The sequence below is a fragment of the Sapajus apella genome, unplaced genomic scaffold (genome assembly GCF_009761245.1).
Source record: "Sapajus apella isolate SASKATOON/1434 unplaced genomic scaffold, GSC_monkey_1.0 scaffold32, whole genome shotgun sequence".
Taxonomy (NCBI): Eukaryota; Metazoa; Chordata; class Mammalia; order Primates; family Cebidae; genus Sapajus; species Sapajus apella.
The window spans coordinates 253825-265009 of record NW_022436972.1 but is presented as its reverse complement, the minus strand read 5'-3'; the positions used below and the strand labels follow the sequence as shown (position 1 = coordinate 265009).

Genomic DNA, 11185 nt, shown 5'->3' with positions numbered 1-11185 from the left:
TTCTCACATCTCTCTCTCATTATTTGCTCCCAAGACAAACACTATAAAAGATTAACCAGAATTTATTACTTATCTCTTTCAAAGCATATTTAATAAGTCATATAATTCCAAATTCTGCCAATCCTAGCAAAAGTAACATTTTTAAAAAGATTGGGCACATGAAATCATAGTCAGAAATACTATTTTTAAAATCACCCACACAAGACTAACCAAAACAATCACATCAGCAAAGCAGCACAGCATCATTTTCTCAGGTCCAGAAGCAAAGGTCAGAGCGCTGCTCTGCTTCATTCTAAGGATGCCGTCACCTTAGAGTGCAGATACATTCATGGGCCAAGAGAGATACACTCTTCCCATCCAGAAAGGAAGAAAAAGATACTGGAACAAACCAGTCCCACAGATGTCTGCCCTTAGTGTCCTTGTTTAGCTAACTAGGACAGACTTACGACTCACACAACGATTTCTATGGTGTGATGGGCTGGACTTCTTCCCTAACCAAACGAAAGAGTTAATACCTAATTCTGAAAGTACAGTAACGGACACTGGGGACCTTCCTTATCAGTTTCATAACATCTCTCTCTCTCTCTCTTTTTTGGTATGTAAATAATCCTAATTGGTCAAGTTTTCAGTGTCCTTCCAACACTGAAACCCAGTGTAGTTGGGAATATGGTTAGAACAAGCAGAAGACAAAGGGAGGGGGTATACAATTTTCACAATATAACTGACAATTCCATGATAGGATCCATAAGCAGGCAACAGAACTTTGTGGTCAGATCAAAGTATGAGTCCTGCATCTATAACTGGCTTGCTGGGGGTCCATGTGAAAGTTATTTAACCTCTGAAAGCCTCAGTTTCCTGAAATGCCAACAATACTTACCTCCCAGAGTTATCTCATGTAATCCTTACTACAGCTTCATATTGATTATTATCCACAGTCTACAAACAAGGAAACTGAGAACATCTGAATCACTTACTCAAGGATACAGAGAAGTGGCCAGACTGGGATCTGAAAGCCTATGTTCTTAATCACTGTGGAATACTGTTTCAAAACAATAGATACCAAGCTCCTACTGCAAGCTAGATGTTAAGACACTTCATGTCTAATTTGACAGCAGCTGCAAGTTAGGTTTTAGTAGTCTCATTTTACAGATGAAAAATCTAAAGCCAGGAGATATTATCCTACTTGTCCAAGGTCACACAGTTAATAAACGGCATAATTTGTATTTGATCATTCCAAGTCTAGTTCAAAAGTCTAAACCCTTGCTACTACACCACTGTCAGTACTTTTCCATGCCAATAACATTTCATGTCAATGTACTTCCCTCAGTATACAGACATCAGTATTTCTCAATTAAATCACATTTTCCCACGATCATAAACCCATATGTAAACACTGACATGCAGTCAATACAAAATAAACTTGGAATACCTGATAGTCTGAGGTCATGATAAGTCCACCTGAGGTAGTGGTAGGAGGAACAACTCTCACTTTCTTCAACGGGGGTCCCTGTGTGTGACTGCTGTCTTGATTCCCTGGGTGGCCAGTTCCATTAGTGTGGTTATTGCCCTGCTGCTGCTGCTGGTTCTTCTCAATTGGTTAAAAAGAAAAAGTTCAGCTCAGAGGGAGAACAAAATGTACCCACAACGGAAAGCATTATGGAGTCATTCACGAAACAAGGAGCTGCCAACAGTACTTTAATACTTACTTTGTCTCCTTTGTCATCAGGTTCTTCTTCCGTTAAAAATTCTCGTTTTGGGTAAGGGATTTGACAACCGGCAAAAACGCTGATAGTAAGAAAAAGAAAAAAACAGTTTCTGGTATACTAATCAATATTCCAAATGCTTCATTTAGGAGATTCTCATCTTAATCTTTTAAGATGAACTTTGTCTCCATATTTGCAAATATAAGCACCTTCATGCAGCTGTGACAAAATCAATCTCTTCTTTGTAACTAGCAATATTACAGCAGGCTACTTGAGGGCCTGAGCTCTATACAAATGATTAATAATCATCGAGTACGATTCAGCTTTCTTCTTTTAGACCAGCATTACTCTTTTATTACTACAGCCAAAGTATAGATTCCAGCTGAAATGTGTCACGATTCAAAGACAATTTTTGTTTTACCCTTCCTACTACATTTATTAATAAAACAAAAGATGGTATAGGGACACATTTGGGAATTATATTTGCAATTTGGGAGCATGAAACTGTAACTGCAGGCAGGAAGCAATCTCGGTGTGATGAAGGAGCTACAGCATGCATAACCAACCTGCCACTGAATAGCTGGATCACTGCTGAAACTAATTGAATCAGCATTTCCTAAAGCAAGGGATGAACAGGAATGCCTCTTAGCCGGAAAGCCCCCAAATGACACTTTAGTCAGAAGAGCTCATTTTTGCTTGTCATAAAGGATTTCCTTGGGTTCCCATATAAGAGGAGGAGCAACTTAGAGTTGACAACCAGAAGAAAGCATGCTCCAAAAACTCCATCATGCTGGTGAGTTAACTTGGCCACTTACTCTGATGTAGGAAGTGGGTCTTCTAAGAAATAGGGATCCTGCATAGCCTGTTCTGAGGTAATTCGCTTTATTGGGTCCATGGTGAGCAACTTCTGAAGCTGAAATCACAAATCATAAAAACATGACTGTACTGCTTCTCACAGTTATCTTTCAGCACATATGTGAGGGGATATACAGAAAATATGATAATTTCTATAATATATGTGTATACATATGTGTGTATACACACACACATACATATATATATATATATTTGAGACAAAGTCTCGCTCTATAGCCCAGGCTGGAGGGCAGTGGTGTGATCTTGGCTCTCTGCAACCTCCACCTTCGGCTTCCAGCGATTCTTCTGTCTCAGCCTCCCTAGCAGCTGGGATTACAGTTGCACGCTGCCACGCCCAGCTAATTTTTGTATTTTTAGTAGAGATGGGGTTTTACCACGTTGGGCAGGCTGGTCTTGAACTACTGACCTCAGGTGATCCACCCACCTCAGCCTCTCAAAGTGCTGGGATTACAGGCGTGAGCCACTGTGCCTGGCCTTGGGAATGTGTATTTCTACTGAATAACACCAGAATTTGGAAAATATTCATTCCAATTAACAACAAAAACTCCTAGTTGTTAAATTTAATGTAGTAATTCACCCTTTAGTCATTCCAATATTCATAACCTTACTTGTTTTACTCTTGCTTGTGTTTTCTGACTAAACAAATGCTCCCTGCCCCCATTACCTAAATTACTTTATCCAATCGAGAACAAGACCAAAATTCTTATATTTTCTATTCTTTTTCTATTAAGGAAAAAAGCTGTTGTTACACAAATAATACACTAACACATGTAGTGATTCAGATTTAGATCCAAGTTAATTAAAACTGAATTAAATAAAAAAGTCAATCTCCCCATTACACCAGTCACATTTCAGGAGCGGAATGTGGCTACTGGCTCCGCTACTGCACGGTGCAGATCATAACAGAAAGTTGTACTGTGCAGTGCTATTCTAGTCTAAATAAAAACGGTGATACACAGCTTATAAAGTACAGAGTTGTGTGATGAGTGGAGACTCTGAAAGTGGACTGCTCCATTCAAATCCTGATGCAACATTTATCAGCTGAGTGACAGTGGATAAGTTACTTAATATTTTTGCTACCTCATTTGTCAAATGGAGATGAAAAATAGTATCTATTGTTTTCAGGATTAAATGAGTTAATACATGGAGAGTAATTATAATGGTACCTAGAGCAACGAAAGTACTATGTAAGTGCTTGCTGTTATTATTATTGCTATAAAGCCACACGAATGTGAAGATTCAGTATTTTTTAGTTAAAATATGGTGCATTCACCAGGATTCTAATATGTGGTCTCTTAGTTTATACTCTGATCTAATGCAGTGAGTTTCAGACTTTAGGATGCATCAAAATCACCTGGAGAATTTCTTAAGACAGCCTGCTGGGCCCTCTTCACAGAGTTTCAGACTGGTAGATGTGAACAGGAGGCAAAAGCCTGCATTTCCAACGTGGTCCTACATGATGCTCTGCTGCTGGACTGAGAGTGTACTTTGAAAACCAACGAGCTAACAGACGCATTAAGACTTAAAAGAGGCCAGGCGTGATGGCTCACGCCTGTAATCCCAGCACTTTGCGAGGCCAACATGGGCGGATCATCTGAGGTCAGGAATTTGAGACCAGACTGGTCAACATGGTGAAATCCCATCCCTACTAAAAATACAAAAATTAGCTGGGCATGGTGGCACGTGCCTGTAATCCCAGCTACTGGGGAGGCTGAGTCATGAGAATCGCTTGAACCCTGGAGGCAGAGGTTGCAGTGAGCCAAGAATGTGCCACTGTACTCCAGCCTGGGTGACAGAGTGAAACTGTGTCTCAAAAGAAAAAAAAAAAAGACTTAAAGAGAGATGACAAATTTTAGAGGATAAAAAGCTACAATGTATTTTAAGATGCAGATAAAAAGAATGGTGAGATTACAATTTAATTTTAATGATCTGATGTTTCAGAGAAAGCACAATTTTATTTTTAGGGAGGAAAGGCCTGAATTTGCTGTTTAAAATACCCAACAGTTTTAATGGAATTATAACAGGGCTTTCATAAGGGACTACTGAAGATTACTTCCAATTAAGATGGGTCACCCTGGTAAAAACAAGCAAATAAGCTACAAGGAAGGTATATCTCTAGAGTTTTTAGTGGTGATGGTAGGCAGAGTCGTCTTAGACTATAATGAGTAGCAGGGAATCAAGGAGAATAATAATTCTCCTAAGTCATGACTTCTAATCTACTGCCACTATCATTATTTTATTAGAATCAGTACATCCATAATTTTGAAGGATCTAACTTAAACCTCTAATTTGGGTCCTACTATAAGTACGCTGTAATAAACCATTATTTGGATAATAGATTGTGTGGTGATGTGGTAGGTTAAGGATGACTTTTTAAATTGCTAAGATATGAAATACATGATATAAAATGTGAACTGAGGTAATAGTAAGTAGAAAATATAGCAAGAGAGGCAGTAGGAGGAGGAGAAAAAGGAGAAACAGAAGTAGAACAGAAGAAATGTTTGCCAAGTGGCCTGGTTGCAATAAAGGAAAGTTTTACTTTTCAAGGTGAAAGAATTCTCATTTAAGAACTTGGGAATAAGAATTAAAAGAATTTCAAGCCAAGCAAAATATAACTTGCTTCCCCAAACTCCCTCTTTATGTGTTATAAACCTTTTTATGAAAACATAAAACTGAAAAACATTTTTAACTATTATGCTGTAACAATGGAAATTTTATTGTAAACAAATTTAAGTGCATAATGGTGAATATAATTTCATCACAAATTATCTTGTTAGTGCACGGATTTAATTAGATTCTAGGTTAAATCATTTTTCCATTACACATTGATAAATATGGTATCTGTCACAATCTTCCAGAAAAATCAAATAGCACATATAATCACTGAAGGACTGTTAACATTTAAGGTTATAAGAGGTATTGTGGAAGTTAAGAACTTTGTAAACAGTCTTTCAAAGAGCTAAAATACAAAACAATCTAATTATTTATCAACTGTGAGACTATTTTCTTCTTGATACTTCTCTGATAATTTTAAAAATTTAAAGTAACAGATGACAAACAATACATATAATTTTATAAATGTTTTGACAGATTTCTTACCATCACTATCTTTAGAAAATCTAATGTGCCAAGCATTAGTCTGTCAAACCATGATATGAATTTGGAAAAGCAAATATTTTGTCCTTATTGGTATGCACTAACAAGATCTCTGCATTTATCACGGAAGCACTCTGAGTGCTAAGTAACCATATCAATTGATCCACAAAAGCCTTAGTTGGGCTAGTCAATTAGGGAAAATAATACATTTCATTAATACTGTTATCTAAAGCTTACCAAGTGGAATGCTTTACTATCTGGTTTAACTTTATGTTTTTCCATATACTTGATAAGGCTGCAGTTGGTATACCTGAAAGAGAAATACTATGAAATAGCTGTGTTAGACTTGAGGTTAATTTTACATTGGCTTAAGTCCTTTTGATGAGAATTATTCTGATCATAACTGATATAAAATATTGAAAACAGTATAATAAGCATAAAATGAGTAGAATTAAATCAATTTTATATTTCATTCAATATCCATAATGGTCACTTTTGAATGGATACCAATGATTAAATGTAAGACAATTTCACAAATAACAGACACTAAATAGCTTGTTTTTTTTTCACATGAATTATATTTTAACAATTATTTTAAATAACATCTGGGTCAAAAGTTTAATTCAGCCTTACCAATAAGTGTAAAGTAAAATACTTTTGTTATAGGTATATAAACTGGACTCTCCCAATCCCTGGCTTTGCATTGTAAACAGGTGAAATGTTCATTCTTCTCTGTTAAAACTTGCTTAAAATTACTATAACCTAGATTGGTAAGCAAGCGGCTATTAGCAAAGTTTATTTTAGACTTTTATTTATTCAGCTGTGATACTTCTCACTAATGCCTAGCTTCCAAAAAGTAGTAAATATGGAAATAATTTTTTTTCTTATATCCAAATCAGCTGCTAATATTAGTTACTTTTATATATAATCATTTAAGCATCTTAAGAAATGAAGAGTGCCATCATGAAAAATATTTATTAAAGTAAATAAGTAAAATTATTTATTAAAGTAATCTTATATTGAGTATTTTATTATGTTGAATATTAAGTCTTACATTGGGTATTCTGGTAAAGCAAAAATCAACAAAGGGTCTTTTTTTCCAACTTACGTATTTCTTCTGAAATCTTTCATTAATGTTGAATGTTCAGGCATCTTTTTTATATCTTCCCAATCTTTATCTGTGAAATACATTGATAAATTTTTATGTTGCCTAAGTTCCTATTCTCAAGAATTTTTAAAAAGGTTATCACCACGTTCATTACATTTCCTGTACATTCAAAGAAAGCTCAGATTTCAAATAAATGTTCAGTGACAGCAAACATCCTAAACTATAAACACAATTCCTTATCCCTTGTATAACTTTAGATACCTGTTTATCTTTTTAAATTTTAAACTGCCTACTTTCTGTGTTTTACTATAAGCTGCCTCAATTTCTATCATTAGTGAATGAGTTATAAATATCTCTATTTCTCTTATTAAATAGTCCTATTTCTATTAGTAAAACTACTTATTTTCCCTTTTATACCAAATTTCTTCGTTAAATCAGCAACTAATTTCTTCAATGAGAAATCTAAGATCTTCCCCTCAGTGGCTTTAAACTATACTTCTTTTTATGATGCAGCCCTCCTTTCCCCTTCCTAAATATATTTCTTTACACAGACAATCAATGTAAGCAGTAATAACTATCTGCAGTAGAATAGGGTAGGATATAATTAGTATACTAATAAGTCAGCTGGTACTTTGGCTAGTCTCAATAACATTACCCACAACAACCCCAGCTCCTAAATACGTTAAGTACAAAATGTTTCAGCTACTTTTGCTGGCATCAGAGTTGCTCAAACAATACATGCGACGTAACCTGTTTTCTTCATCACTGCCAATGAGTCTTCCTGAGAGTCTACTAGGTGCACAGCACTGTAACAGGCAGCTTAACAGCACCTTTAGCTTTTAAATGGCCTTTGGAGGCTTGCTTTTCTTTGAACTTGTAAAAATATTTGGTAACTATCCTCCAAAGACATCACATACTGTAAAGTAAATATACACTTACCATCTTAAATGGAATTTTCTCCTTAACTATTTCCTGGCTCCAATTTCTCAAGCTAAAAATCTTAAAATAATCTTTTAGTTTTCCCTCACTTATACACTTCCTATAAAACATTTCCATCTGCCTAAAGGGTTCTCCATCCTTATCATCACTCTCACTCTATGTCTGCAGCACTGCTACAGCTGGTTTCTGATTTCAGTTGCCTCTTTTTAACTGACTTTTACCTATCACTGCCTTATTAATCTTTCTAAAACATAACATAAATCACGTCTCTGTACTCAAGAACTTATGGATTCTCATTCTTTGGCTATCAAATCTAACCTCTGCTGCCTGCTTTTCAAGCTTCCTTTATAAACCATCCTAACCTCTGACCCGCACATTAAGACTCACTGATAAGACTCACTTCATCTACTCCCTCACAGAAGCTATGCCTTGCCCGTGGGCTCAGAAATGGTAGACACATTCAGAAGAAGGAAGGAAAGATAATTCTTCTGTCTCCACTCAAACCATACCTACTTTTTAAACATTCTACATATAGCAGTACAATGTAAACTCCAAGAGGGCAATAATCATATCTGTTACATCATTAGTAACTTTTTGCTTAAGATGGTGCCTGGCACATGGCAGGTACTCAATAAATATTTACTGAACAAAATTCCCATCACCACAGAGGTCTTCCCCAAACTGTGACCAATTTTGGAGAAAGGCAGCATCTACGTAGTTATTCGGCATTGACTGACAATTAACACCCTTACAAGGGAATGTAGAATTAAAACTCTCAGATATTATCTGTATTAGTCTTGAGTTATAGTGACCTGAGAAATATTCCTAATAAGAAACACATTTTACTAAGTACTTGATTAGCCAAAATTTAGGTGTTTTAAACAAATTCCCATTATTTTGAACCTCTGAGCAGTTTTTGGTGACTACAGTTCTGTAGTATAACCAGGGATTGAGACACAGTTGGAGAGATCTAACGCCAGGGATGGGATACATGTAAACCATCTCCGCTGCAAGACAGCAGGCTAACTCACCGTGGAGTACTATGACTCTCACCCACACTGTGACTGTTCTAAGAGAAGAGGTAAGTGCTATTATTCAATATAATGTAATTCTGTATAGTGTCCTAAATAGAAATAATGTTCAAAATTTATATTTGGATGCCATACAGAGGCAGTATTATATTTACTGACAGAAAAAAAATTTCTACTACTGAATTCATTTATAGTTTCTACTGCTAAGAGCTAAAGATACCTTTTTAATACAGATATTGTAAATATATTATCATTTCAAATATCAAACAACAAAACAAAAAAGCAAAAGAAAATGAAACAAAAATACGATCCTCAAATTCAGGAAACTCATAAATATTTTCAAGCCAATATGTAAACTCCACAAATTTTGCTGTTTCTAAGGATCTTTGATAAATGTAGTCAAAAAACAGACTCAAGAGTAGCTTTCATCAGCTAAAAATATATACCTCTCCAACGAAGACATCTAAGTTCAAACAACAGTGATTTATAAACAAAAACAAAAACGTATAATGTGTACCTGCAGGAAATCCCATTACATTGAATATTCTGTCCAGCTGGTCATGGTGATAAGGATTACTAGTTTTGATGTCCTCTTGTCGACAGTGAAATATTGGTTCTGACGTTAGTAGTTCTGCAAATATACACCCTATAGCCCAAATATCTTTAAAACAAAAAGGAAAAAAAAAAAAGAAAGAAAAAAAGGCAAGGAAAAAAGAAAAAGAAAGGTGGAAAATAAAGTGGTTCTTTCCAAAAGAAAATGCATTTTTATTTTCTTGGGGAGTGTTTTTTTCTTTCTTTTCCTAGTAACTCATTTTAATTCCTAAGCAATTATAATTACTAACAACCACGAAACATTATTGTGAGTATATATTCCCATGCCACCCACCCCAATTTTTCATTCTGTATATATCCATACCACCCAATGGTTTCACCATAGGCCCAATTAAATGTACTGGCTGGATTTTTGGTGAGTTTTCAATGCCCCAGATGATACCTTTTCTATGAAATACAGTAAAGCTGCACATGGAGCATGGGAACTACAATCCAAGAAAACTAAACAAAAACAAACTGAAAACCCAAACAGTCTTTGAAATTGGGTACTCACCTAACACAATCAGCATAATTTTTTGAGAAAATATTTTTTATTTTATTTACTTGCTAATTTGCAAGGTCTAATAATTACCCTCTCATGTTAGCACTAATGAGTAAGGTGGTATCCTACCAAGAAACAATGCCTGACCTCAAAAAGTCTAATAATTAACAGCATTTCTACTTTCACAAAGTTGTTCTTTCAAAGTGATTCTTGATGCCACAGCAGTGCCAGATTTTACAAATTTTGGTATTTAATATGAAGGACAGGAAATAAAAGCAAAATATTACTGTTAAAATAGGTTATAAATTTGGCCAGGTGCGATGGCTCATGCCTGTAATCCCAGCACTTTGGGCCAATGTGGGCGGATCAATGAGGTCAAAAGATCAAGACCAGCCTGGCCAACATGGTGAAACCCCGTCTCTAATAAAAATACAAAAATTAGCAGGGCATGGTGGCACGTGCCTGTAGTCCCAGCTACTCGTGAGGCTGAGGCAGGAGAACTGCCTGAACACAGGAGGTGGAGGCTGCAGTGAGCCAAGATCGTGCCACTGCCCTCCAGCCTGGGCATCAGAGTGAGACTCAGTCTCGAAAAAAAAAAGGGTCATAAATTCAAATGAATTATTGACAAAAGCCAGGCAAATGGGTTTCTCTGTACACAAATTTCTTTCATTCACAAGATACAGACTTACTTTCATTCATATTAAATGAGTACTCAAAAGAACTATTAGTAGAGGTAAGATCTATTTGCCAATTTAGAATTTAAAACTGAAAATATTTCATTTCTACTCTTAACAAATCCTACACTAAGTACCATGGTGTGCACATAGCAGACCCTCAACACACGGTTTTTGACTGACCTCACCAATACCTGTGACAAATATAAAAAACCAAAGGGGACAAATAAAAATTACTATTTTATCAAAGCTGATTATTCAGGTATGTTAATAACTGTCATTTAAACAGGAAATGAGAAAAAAACTAAAATGAGAATTCCTAAAGTCCAACACTGGAATAGAGACATTTAATTTAATCTAAAATTATACACATTTACATTTCAAAGTAAAAAGTTACTCATCTATTTACTTAAAGATTCACATTTTGACTGCGGCAAGTGATTTTAAAAAATGACATTGTATTTACATATCAGAGAACCAAGTCTAGCCAATGCCACCATATGGCAAAGTTTCATCAAGAAATACAGGCCAACCTATTTTGGTTTTGGCATCAAAAGGTAATTGGTAAAATTAATTCATTTGTGATTATTCTTTCTATATGCGTATGCCCTATAATCTCACCTTTGATAATCAATGGCCACATAGGCAGCTAAGCAGGATCATAA

At 35.5% G+C, this 11185-nt stretch overlaps 1 protein-coding gene across 5 annotated transcripts in view; it reads right to left on the bottom strand.

Moving 5' to 3' along the window:
- CDK8 (cyclin dependent kinase 8) overlaps positions 1-11185 on the bottom strand; it is a 134584-nt gene that overhangs the window by 2181 nt on the left and 121218 nt on the right. For 3 of the 5 annotated variants that reach the window (XM_032294362.1, XM_032294358.1, XM_032294361.1), the window contains 6 exons: positions 9271-9414; positions 6784-6853; positions 5913-5985; positions 2519-2616; positions 1707-1785; positions 1430-1588 (listed from right to left, as the gene is read on the bottom strand). In XM_032294362.1, the coding sequence (XP_032150253.1) occupies positions 1430-1588; positions 1707-1785; positions 2519-2616; positions 5913-5985; positions 6784-6853; positions 9271-9414 (623 nt within the window). The remainder of the gene's footprint in view (positions 1-1429; positions 1589-1706; positions 1786-2518; positions 2617-5912; positions 5986-6783; positions 6854-9270; positions 9415-11185) is intronic. The other 2 variants (XM_032294359.1, XM_032294360.1) reach the window with 2 other exon arrangements.